We start from the raw sequence: 12,387 nt of genomic DNA on the forward strand, positions 1-12,387 counted from the left end.
GGAGAAGAGAGAGATTCAGCGTGAATCATACACAGGTGTCTTGTTATGCTCTTCGCGTAGCATAAGCGGCTTCCTTGACGTGCACTCTGACAAAGGAAGGTTCAGACGTGGAGATAACTTCAACACGTTTATTGAACTATTTACAATTCTCCTACTCGGGTTCGCCTCTACTGTTAATCCTTCTATAGCTACTCAGACTGACTAACCAGTCTGCTGCAATCCAGGTGGTGGGTGTGATGTTGAATCAATCCTGTGTACACACTGAGTGTCTCCACTGGAAAGAGGAAGATCATGTGTGCAGTGTCCTTATATATGGGTTTGAGTAATGCCCCCCTGTGGTAGTGTCACCTCTGTGTGTATCGTGAATGCCCATTGGGCGTGTCCTATCTTACTGACCTATTGGATGAATGTCTGTGTGTCATGTCTCTGGTGCTCCCTCTAGTGTCTATCTAGTCTATGTGTATTTACATTAACCCTTTGTGTATCTACAGTGATGCATATCACCACAGAAGGAGCCACAGATTCTTACCACTACTGTCCAGCAAAAAGTCATCCTGGGCGTAGCGATACTTTTCCGGACCACATGCAACAAAGACATCATCGTCCCCAAAGAAATCCTGCAGGCAAATGATCTGAAAGAGAAAACATTCAACAGTAATCATCTGTTGGACAAATTGCATAAATAACAGTGCCTCAATACAAAAAATAGGATAATGTTAACTATAAGAGCCAGGATTGCTCAAAGGAAATGCAATTCAAAGGACAAAAGGAGCTACTCATCTTGATTCTTCACCAATCAACACTGGAAGCAGCAAAGGAGGCCATGGTGATAAAAGTCTCCCAGCTGAAGCCATTTTATTGTTCTTTTAATCACGCAGATCTTTACTCAATAGGTTTTTCAAATGATCAGTTATGACAATCTCTTACATCTACAGGGCGGTAAGGTGGCACAGTGGTTAGCACTGCTGCCTCCCAGCGCCAGGGACCCGGGTTCAATTCCCACCTTGGGTGTGTGGAGTTTGCAGATTCTTCCCGTGTCTGCATGGGTTTCCTCCGGGTGCTCCAGTTTCCTCCCACAGTCCAAAGATGTGCAGGTTAGGTGGATTGGCCATGCTAAATTGCCCCTTAGTGTCCAAAGGTTATGTGGGGTTGGGGGGGTGGGCCGAGGTAGGGCGTTCTTTCAGAGGGTTGGTGCAGATAGGCCGAATGGCCTCCTTCTGTCCAGTAGATATTCAATGATTATATACATGGCACCCTCAATATGGTCATATGTTCAATTTTGTCTCTCAAAGAGGCAGACAGGGGTATTTGGGACCCATTTTGGATGATGAGGGTTGGAGTGAGGCCCTTCGCTGGGTGAACTCCACATTCTTGTGCGCAAGGCTTGGTTTGATCCAATTTAAGGATCAAACTTGACAAAGGGCGCACCTGACAAAGTCCAAAATGAGTCGCTTTTTTTAAAGGGATGGACGACAGGCGCGAGCGCTGTTCAGGGGGTTCCGGCTAACCACGCACACATGTTCTGGTCTTGTCCCAAGCGTATGGATTTTTGGGTCTCATTCTTTCGCACCATGTCAGCGATTCTGAAGATTGAGCTGAAGCCCTATCCTTTGGGGTGTCACACTCGCCAGAGTTGCAGACGGGCACAAGAGCAGGGTACAATCCATGGGCAGGATTGTACAGAAGATAAGGATCTGGAAACAACTTTTTTATAATAATCTTTATTGTCACAAGTAGGCTTACATTAACACTGCAATGAAGTTACTGTGAAAGCCCCCAGTCGCCACATTCCGGCGTCTATTCGGGTACACAGTGGGAGAATTCAGAATGTCCAAATGACCTAACAGCACATCTTTCGGGACTTGTGGGAGGAAACCGGAGCACCCGGAGGAAACCCTCGCAGACTCCGCACAGACAGTGACCCAAGCTGGGAATTGAACCTGGGACCCTGGCGCTGTGAAGCAACAGTGCTAACAATTTGATAGAGGATTGGAGTGGAGATCGGCAATGATTAACATTGATTGGTAAACAAGACTTTGTATAGTGAAAATACTGGAAATGATTTTAGATTAGTTGGGGCTTGTTGCAGAGAGACAAGCAGTTGCTATTGAAGTGGTGCATTCTCATCTGACACGATTACTATTTAGTAGGTTCGAATATGTGTCCATTCTGTCACCACTGGATCAGGCAATACACCCACATTTTATGATCAGTTTTGCTGTTCAATACACCAATCAACAGTAGACACACTGGGGGAGAGAAATTGGAGCAGGCCCAATAACAGACACCGGAATCGTGGTGCACGATTAACTTACATCTGTTCATTACAATGTAGGCAGCAAACACACATCATGTTGCTGCCCAAAATGACAAGGACATGCAGTCCAGCACTAAACACACTGCTGACTGGCTGCATACTCAGGGCAGGGCCCAAATTCATGTGAGATTAAAGACAGTCTGAAGAGAGGTGCAGGCCTGCTGCAGCTAGTGCTAGAAGTGGTTGGCGAAGAATCATAGAATCCCTACAGTGCAGTAGGAGGCCATTCAGCCCTTTGAGTCTGTATTGACTCTCCAAAAGAACACGCTACCTAGGCCCATGCCACCACCCAACCTTTATGGGGCATTTAGCATGGCCAATCCATCTAACCTGCACATCTTTCAGCAAGGCCAGCAGAGCGAGTTCAATTCCTGTACTGGCTGAGGTTATTCATGAAGGCCCTGCCTTCTCAACCTTGCCCCTCGTCTGAGGTTTCGTGATCCTCAGGTTAAATCGCCACCAGTCAGCTTTCATCCTCAAACGAAAAGTAGTCTATGCTCATCTGGGACTATGGTGACCTTACTGTTACCTTTTACCTTACATCTTTAGACTGTGGGAAGAAACCGGAGTACCTGGAGTAATCTCACGCAGACACGGGGAGAAAGTGCAATCTTCACACAGTCACCCAAGATCAGAATGGAACCCGGTCCCTGGTGGCCACTTTGCCACCTGAGTCTATGAAGAGTCCTTTGAGCAGAAAGAATTTGGCTTAGGTTAAGGCAAGGGCAATGCTCCTGGAAGATGCAGGGTGGATAAAGCCTCCTGTCAGGAGCCCTTTTCCCCTCCTCTCCCTCTGCAAACAACATGGTCTCTTCTGTGCTCCCTCTGCGCCACTTACCCCACAAGGAGGATGGTCAGTCCAGTACCCCTAACTTCAGCACCTATAACTGGGTGCAAACGATCTGACCAGAACCCTTGCAGTCACAACCCTCCACATTACCCTCGGCTCCCTCATAAATCAAAAATCTATCTAACTCAGTCTTCAATATATTCAATGACCCCATCTCCACTGTTCTCTAGCATAGTGAATTCCAAAGACTAACAACACTCTGAGAGAAGACATTCCTGTTGATCTCAACCTTAATTGGGAGACCTCTTACTTTTAAACTGTTCACCCTAGTTCTAGATTCCCCACAAGGGGAAACATCCTCTCAGCATCCACTCTGTAAGATGATTCAATAATATCACCCCTGATTCTCCTAAACTCCAGTGAGAATATTCCAACCTGCTCAACCTTTCCTCATCAGGTAACTCCTTCAATCCAGGAAGCAGCCTAAGGAGCATTCTCTGAACTGCTTTCAATGAACTGCTTTCAATGGAGGTGTATTCCTCCGTACATACAGAGACCAAAACTGTAGATGGTACTCTTAAGTGTGGTCTCACCAATGCCCTATACAGTTAGCAAGACTTCTCTACTTTTATACTCTATCCCATCTGCAATAAAGGCCAACATTCAATTCACTTCCTAATACTTACTGTATCTGCATGCTAACCTTTTATGATTTGTGTACAAGGACACCTAGATACCTCTGTATTGAAGGATTCTGCAGTCTCTCTCCATCTCAATAGCATACATCTTTTCTATTCTTCCTACCAAAGTGAAGAAGGTCACATTTTCCCACATAATACTCTCATTTGGCAATTTTATGCCCACTCATTTAACCTATCTATATTCCTTGGGAGACACTTTGTATCCTCCTCACAACTTGCTTTCCTATCTAACTTCCTATTAAGGACAAAACCACATTTTCCACTTGTCAGCTGACCAAATAGTGTCTATTTTCCCAAGCAGAATCTTGTTGAAAGCTCAGCTGGTAAAGGGAGATTGGAATGAGCCAATTACCCTCTGGTAGACTTGCTAATCTTAAACCTGAGCCTAAGCAACCTGATTCACTGGTCGAAGGAAAGACTTGTTAAAGGTGAAAGCCATCCTTCCTACTAAACTCCAGATAACCTTGAAAGTCAGTGTCTAAAACTCGTCAGACTGGAGAAGCAGCAGAAGCATATTGATGCTGTGTGATTTTAAACTCCAAACCAGCTCTACAGGCATTAGGTGGTCCTCTGCTTTTGCCAAATTAGCCGACCATCTTGGGTCAGGATAGGTGGAGTTCAGAAAATGCAATCTTAGTGACACAAAACAAAATGTCCTGTATGCAGATGGTGGGCATTAACTGAATAAAGAAACAGACTGAAGTTATGGTTGTGGATATGCATGCTTGTGATGTGTGTCTCTATAAATAAAAGGAATGTAAAGATTAGGCTACCATAACCATTAGGTTGCCCGTTAGCTTTGGGTTAGGCACCCTGATAAATACACTCCTAATTCTTGAGGGAAATGGTGACTTAAATATTTTTCAGAAAAATAAGGCTAAGGATTTGAGAGCCCTGTTTTTCCCAATGGGGATTCGTGATTTTCGACCTGCCCACACCTTTCAGATCAAGGTCAGCAACAACCTGGTGAAACTGATTCATCCAAATGATTTCAGTGAGGCTCCCAGACTGTTCCTCTCTCCGAAACACTGCCTTTGCACTCAGCAGAGGGAGTCAGGCAGCGTTGTTTGCAAACCACATGGTACAGCCAACAATTTCTTCGTAAAGGCAGGCTGCACTCTTCTTAAAGAGAAAAGCTGTACTGAAGAAAATTCCTGCAATTTAAAACATCAGAAAATTGAATACCAGGGCAGACAGAGAGGGTTCCAAAGTGAGGGATGAAACATTGGAGGCATTAGCACGGAGGGTGGACAGAAGGAGAGAAAGAGGCCTCAAGAACACCCTTAGAAGGGAGAGGGAGGGGGTGATCAAAGAGATCAATTCTTCAAGTCTGGACATGGGGAAATATTTGCAGTGTTCCAATCTGTTGGACCTTTCTGGGATCCAGGATATTTTGGAAGATTATAGCAAATGCTTCCACTATCTCCGCAGCCACTTTGTTTATGACTCTAAGATGCAGGTCATCGGGTCCAGGGGATTTGTCAGCCTACTACTTTTTCTCCAGTGATTGTGAATATTTTAAGCTCCACCCTCCCTTTTCTTACAGTCGTTCTGGGAAAGAATTACAGGAAGCAGGGGAATGGAGAAAATAGATTATGAAAACTAAAGACAGGCTACTTCAAATATCCTTTGACCTGTGTGTTTGTGCAAGCATTCTTTACACCTAGACTTATCCACATGTCAAGCTGCCATTCCTAGCTATGCTAGTCGTAAGAGGAACCTTCTTTATTTTGTTATTTACATCATGCCTTCAGGGGTTCCATCAATCTCCCTCCGAAGTTGTGACAGAAGATCGGGAGAGTGCCATGGAAATTATAATCTTCGATATCTTTTGAATTTTGATTTGAATTTTGATCAAACTATAAATTAATCAGGATTTTCTAACACATTTTTAGTGAAACATTTCCCAAATGCATATTGAAAAATGCACATAATGGACCAGCATTTGCTGAAATAAATAATAGCATGACCAACAAACACCGCTATGGGCAAATCAGCCAGCAATGTGTGGCAAGGAAAACATGCTCTGTGAATTGTGAAGCCATGAGTTGCTGGCAATGTGTGTCGCTCTGTTGTTAGTTTTACACAAATGGCACCTTGTCCTTGAACGCCCTTTGATTTTCATGAAATTGCTGCATTTGCACAGTAATTGGCTATTAAACTCAACACAAGGTAATAATCATTAAATACGGACTTCCGGTGGCGGCGATGAGTGAATGAGCTGCACATTCGGTGGCTCTCACTCCGGCGGGATTTGAGGACCTGGTTCCCCGGTTTTGCGGGACTGTGGAGCGCTGGAAAGACGGCCAGGGAGGTGCTGAGGAACGGGCAGAGATGCATGGAACCGCGGGGAGAGCAGAAAGCAGCGAAAACGGGAGAGGAAAGGACAAAGGCAAGGTGCAGGGGAAGCTGACCCGGGAGCAAAGATGGTGGACCTACGGACCTCGGACCCGGCGATCCAGCAGGCGCTGGAAAACATGCTGCAGGTGATAAAAAGCAGTTTTGAATCGTTGAAGCGGGATAACTTGGACCCACTTCAGAAGGCAGTGGATCAGCTGAACCAGAGACTGGATGCCCAGGACGAAAACGTTAAGGAGCTGGGAGAGGCGGTGGAGGAGCAGGCAGACGCACAGACGATTGCTGCGCTAGAAGTCGATGGGTTGAAGGAGAGACAGAGAAGACTGCTGGACAAAGTAGAGGAGCTGGAAAATAGAGCCCGCAGACAAAATCTGAGGATCATCGGCCTCCCAGAGGGGGCTGAGGGAGCAGATGCCAAAGCGTTTGCGGCTGACCTGTTGATACAGCTGATGGGGGCTGACACCTTTCCGCGACTGCCGGAGCTGGAGGGGGCACACAGAGTACAGGCGAGACAAGTGCGTCCGGGGTCCTCCCCCCCCCCCCCCCCCCGTGCGATGGTGATTAGGTTCCACAGGTTTTGTGGAGCAGGAGCGGGTGCTGCAGTGGGCAAAAGCGCTAAGAGCAGCACGTGGAATAACAGGGTTCTTCGCATTTATCAGGACCTACGCCAGGAGGTGGCCAGGCATCGAGCAGCCTTTAAACAAGTTAAAGAGGTGTTACTTAAAAAGCACATGAAGTTTGATCTGCTCTTGCTCGTCTTTGGGTCACGCATCAGGCCAACACCACTACTTCACCGAGCCCGAAGAAGCGATGGACTTCGCGAGGGATCAGGGGCTGGTCCCGAAAAAAGGACTCACGGACACAAGCTAGGGTCTGAGAGTTATCGCTTGGGGGGGGGATGCCTACTGTGCCTGGACTGATGGTCAACTGTTTACTGCTTTAAAGGTGCCATGTGATGTATTTTTGGGCCGCTTTTGCCTACGGGGGTTGCAGGGGGGAGGGGATCCCTCTCTCGTATGCTCTTTTTTTTTTCTTTTCTCTTTTTTCTGCTGTTGTTGGTACCTTTCATCGTGTTCTCTGGGTGTGCTGGAGCCTTCATTGTAACATAAAGGTGGCCGGTAAGCAATGGGGATTAAAGATGTTGGTTGGGGTTTTTATGTTTGTTTCAGGTGGGTGATATACGGGTACTGTGTTACTGTGTTGTTATTTTATTAATGCTCAGAAAGGGACGTGGGTTAACACTTATCTGTGTACACAGCAGGAACGGTATTGTACCTGGAGCAGCCTCACGGTGCTGTTTGATGTTTCCATCTTGTTTGATCTTTCCCATTTTAGTGAGGCTGCTCCAGTGGGTCAGAGTGGGGGATGGTGAGTTGATGAGTGGGGAGATGAGGTCGGGAAATAATGGGAGTGAGACAAGGGGGCGCCGGAGGGATGAGTCACCGGGCTAGCAGATTGGCTCGTCAGGTGGGGTGTGTGAATACAGCCAGTAGATGGCAGGGGTGGGGCTATCGGGAGATGTTGCTAGGGGGGGGGGGGGGGGAAAGAGTTATTCTGCTGACGTGGGAGGGGTCTGAAGTAGGTAATGGCGAAGAGGTCTAGGGTGGAGGCGGCCAAGAGGCAAGCCAAGATCAGCGCGGCGTATGGGCCGGGGGCGGGCCCAAGAAAGGTTATGGCTGACCGGGGGGGGGGGGGGGGGGGGGCAACCAGGCTGATCACCTGGAATGTCAGGGGACTAAATGGGCCAGTTAAAAGGGCATGTGTGTTCGCGCATTTGCGGGCTCTAAAGGCGGACGTAATTATGTTGCAGGAGACACATCTGAAAGTGTCTGACCAGACTAGGCTAAGGAGGGGCTGGATCAGCCAGGTCTTCCACTCGGACTTGGATTCTAAGTCCAGGGGGGGTAGCAATTATGATCAATAAGCGGGTTCAATTTGAGGCGGAGGGCGTAGTCGCAGACGGCGGGGGACGATTCCTTGCGGTAAGGGGCAAGCTGGAGGGGAGAAGTGGTGCTGGTGAACATATATGCGAAGAACTGGGACGATGTTGACTTTATCAAAAGAGTGCTGGGGAAGATCCCGGACCTAGACTCACATAAGTTGATAATGGGGGGGGGGGGGGGGGACTTTAATACGGTCCTTGACCCGGGGCTAGACCGGTCATGTCACAGAACGGGTAGGCTCCCAGCAATGGCAAGGGAGCTGAAAGGGTTCATGGAGCAAATGGGGGAGTGGACCCATGGAGAGCCAGACAGCCAACAGGAAGGGGCTATTTGTTCTACTCGCATGTTCATAAAGTATACTCTAGGAATGATTTCTTTATCTTGAGCAGGGACTGTGTAGGGGAGGTAAGGAATACGGAATACTCAGCAATCACTATTTCGGACCATGGTCCATCACTATTTCGGACCATGCCCCACATTGGGTGGACCTGCAGGTCGGTGGGGCGAATTACCAACGCCTGCAATGGAGGTTAGACGTAGGACTGTTGTCGGAGGAGGGGATATGTGAGAGACTGCGGAAGTGTATGCAAAATTACTTGCAAGTGAACGATATGGGGGAGGTTTCAGCAGCGACCCTGTGGGAGGCGCTGAAGGCAGTAGTGAGGGGGGAGCTGATCTCAATTCGGGCTCACAGGGATAGGGCGGACAGAGCTGAAATGGATAGAATGGTTAAGGAGATTCACCGGATAGACGAAGAGCATGCGGGGTCCCCGGGGGAGAACCTACTCAGGGAAAGACGGAGACTGCAGGCGGAACTGGGGGTGTTATCCACGTGTAGGGCCATGGAACAACTTAGGGAGGCAAGGGGAGTGGTGTATGAGCATTGGGAGAAGGCCAGCAGATTGCTAGCGCAGCAACTCAGGAAGAGGGAGGCGGCCAGGGAAATAAGTAGAGTGGTGGACGGGAAGGGGAGCAGAGTGGAGGACCCGGCAGGGCTGAATAAGGTACTTTGGGACTTTTATAGTAAGCTTTACACTTCAGAACCCCCGGAGGAGCCGGAGGAAATGAACCGGTTCCTGGACAGACTAACCTTCCCAAAAATAGGCGGGGGACTAGTGGACGGGCTGGGGGCCCCGATTAGAGCAGAGGAGGTACTGAGGGGCCTAAAGGCCATGCAGTCGGGGAAAGCCCTGGGACCGGATGGATACCCAGTAGAGTTTTACAAAAACTCTCAGAGGTAGTGGGACCGGTCCTGACTAGGGTTTTTAATGAGGCGAGGGACAGAGGGACCCTGCCTCCGACGATGTCGCTAGCCACCATCTCGCTGATATTAAAGCGGGACAAGGACCTGGAATCCTACGGGTCATACAGGCAATCTCCCTGATCAATGTGGACGCCAAGGTCCTGGCGTTTAGAATTGAGGACTGCGTACTGGAGGTGATTGGGGATGACCAAACAGGGCTGACAGCCAACTTGAGAAGTTCGCTTAACGTGATTATGATGCCCCCGACGAGCAAGGAGGTGGAGGTAGTGGTGGCAATGGACGCTGAGAAGGCCTTCGACCGGGTGGAGTGGGACTATTTGTGGGAGGTACTCGGATGGTTTGGGTTCGGGGAGGGACTGGTTAATTGGGTTAAACTATTGTACCAGGCCCCAAAAGCTAGCGTAAGGACGAACAGGATCTCAGATTACTTCAGACTACATCACAGAACCAGACAGGGATGCCCACTCTCCCCATTGCTGTTCGCGCTGGCCATAGAACCGTTGGTGATTGCGCTGAGAGCTGCAAAGGGGTGGAAGGGAATGACATGGGGGGGGGGGGGGGTTTGGAGCACAGGGTCTCTCTTTATGTGGATGACCTGCTTCTGTACGTGTCGGACCCACTGGCCAGGATGGAAAATATACTGGAAACATTGAGGAAGTTTGTCCGGTTCTCAGGGTACAAATTAAATATGGCCAAGAGTGAGATGTTTGTGGTGCAGGCAAGGGGCCAGGAGAATAGGCTGAAGGAGCTGCCATTTAGGCTGGTTGGGGAAACTTTCCGATACTTGGGGATACAGGTGGCACGAGACTGGGCAGGTTACACAAGTTAAATTTGACTAGGGTGGTGGAACAAATGAAGAGGGAGTTTCGGAGATTGGATGCACTCCCGCTGTCACTTGCGGGGAGGGTGCAGATGGTAAAGGTGACAATCCTCCCTAGATTCCTGTTCCTCTTCCAGTGCCTCCCAATCTTTATCCCACGGTCCTTCTTCAAAAGGACCGGCAAAATCATCATGAGCTTTGCCTGGGCGAGAAAATCCCCGTGGGTGAGGAAGGCGATGCTTGAAAGGAGCCGCAGCGAGGGGGGACTGGCATTGCCGAATCTGATCAGCTACTACTGGACGGCTAACACAGCCAAGATAAGGAAGTGGATGGTGAGTATGGGGTCTATCTGGGAGCGGGTGGAGGCGGTTTCGTGCAGGGGCACCAGTTTGGCAGCCCTGGTCACGGCTCCCCTACTGCTTGCACCGGCCAGGTACTCCACCAGCCCGGTAGTGGGGGCGGCCCTGCGGATTTGGGGCCAGTGGAGAAGGCATGCAGGGGAGGTGGGTGCGTCGGTCTGGGCTCCGGTTTGTGATAACCAGCGATTCGCCCCCGGGAACATGGATGGAGGGTTTCGAACATGGCGACAGGCGGGAGTGAGGAGGGTGGGCGATATGTTCCTGGAGGGGAACTTTGCGAGTTTGAGGGAGTGGGAGAAGAAAGCTGGGCTGGAAAGGGGCAATGACTTTAGGTACTTACAGGTGCGGAACCTTGTACGCAGACAGGTCCCATCCTTCCCATGCCTCCCGCCAATAGGGATCCAGGACAGAATAGTCTCTAGAGGAGAAGGAGGAGAGGGTAGAGTCTCAGATATTTACAAGGTCCTCATGAAGGGAGAAGAGTCCCAGACGGAGGAACTGAAACTCAAATGGGAGGAGGAGCTCGGCGGGGAGATGGAGGACGGGGTATATGGGCGGAAGCCCTGAGTAGGGTAAATACAACCGCAACATGTGCCAGGCTCAGCCTGATTCAGTCTAAGGTCGTTCACCGGGCCCACATGACGGTGGCTCGGATGAGCAAATTCTTTGGGGTAGAGGACAAATGCGCTAGATGCGCAGGAGGACCAGCGAACCACGTTCACATGTTTTGGGCATGCCCTAAGCTTAGGGGGTACTGGGAGGGATTTGCGGGGGTTATGTCCCGGGTGCTGAAAACAAGGATGGTCATGAGTCCAGAGGTGGCAATTTTCAGGGTTTCGGAAGACACGGGAGTCTAGGGGGAGAAAGAGGCCGAGGTTCTGGCCTTTGCTTCCCTGATAGCCCGGCGTCGGATACTGCTGGCATGGTGGGACACAAAACCCCCGAAGACCGAACTATGGCTTTCGGACATGTCAGGTTTTCTGGGTATGGAAAAAAATCAAGTTCACCTTGAGGGGATCTGTATTGGGGATAGCCCGAAGATGGCAACCATTCATCGACTTCTTCGCAGGAGAGTGAACGTCAGCAGGCAGGGGGGGGGGGAGAAGAGAGATTAGAGGAGAGTAGGAGGGATAAATAGGCGGGTAGTGTCTATGAGAGAGGAGCGGGTATGTGCATTATGGTTTGGTTGAAGTGTTGGTTTTTCGTTGATGTTTGCATATTTCTGTAATCTGTAACTGTTTACAATGCCAGAAAATACCTCAATAAAATTGTTTGTTAAAAAAAAAATCATTAAATACCTCCAGTCAAACTCTCTGGCCCAGAAAATGTAGTCTCATTCACTCAAATAGTAAATTATTGAAGATTTTCAAAATGCCATACTTAATTTTTTTTTTAAAAAGTCGCACAATTCCTTTCTGATCCCCTCTGCGCCCCCCCCCTCCCCCCCCCCCCCCCCCCCCCCGGCTCTCTCTTTATCCTTGCTCTGTATATTTTCTCGCTCTTTAAGTCTCTATGGTTAAGTAGATATGCCGTTGATTCTATTGTTCGCTAGATGCCCTGTTGCTTTCTCCCTGCCATTATCAACTAGTTCTTCCGGCAAGATATTTTTGAATTGAACTGAAGATTTCAGGAAAATTTCTACCTATTTGCCCCAGCAAATTAGGCTCATTATTTTTTTTCAAGCAAAATCTGGGCTTATGTTGCTATCCATTCTTTAGGGAAGGCGAGGATAGTTTTCTGCAGCAGGATCTTTTTTCCTCATTTCCTCTAAATTACATTCACAGCAGCAGTCTGTCAGGAGCCTCCAGGCAACTAATCTCATTTCAATATCATTA

General features: G+C 48.9%; 1 protein-coding gene across 5 annotated transcripts in view; it reads right to left on the reverse strand.

Moving 5' to 3' along the window:
- Positions 1-12,387, reverse strand: part of dclk2a (doublecortin-like kinase 2a) — a 528,903-nt gene that overhangs the window by 210,384 nt on the left and 306,132 nt on the right. For all 5 annotated transcript variants that reach the window (XM_072496080.1, XM_072496079.1, XM_072496083.1 and 2 more), the window contains exon 3: positions 530-632. In XM_072496080.1, the coding sequence (XP_072352181.1) occupies positions 530-632 (103 nt within the window). The remainder of the gene's footprint in view (positions 1-529; positions 633-12,387) is intronic.

Source organism: Scyliorhinus torazame, chromosome 3 (assembly GCF_047496885.1).
Source record: "Scyliorhinus torazame isolate Kashiwa2021f chromosome 3, sScyTor2.1, whole genome shotgun sequence".
NCBI lineage: Eukaryota > Metazoa > Chordata > Chondrichthyes > Carcharhiniformes > Scyliorhinidae > Scyliorhinus > Scyliorhinus torazame.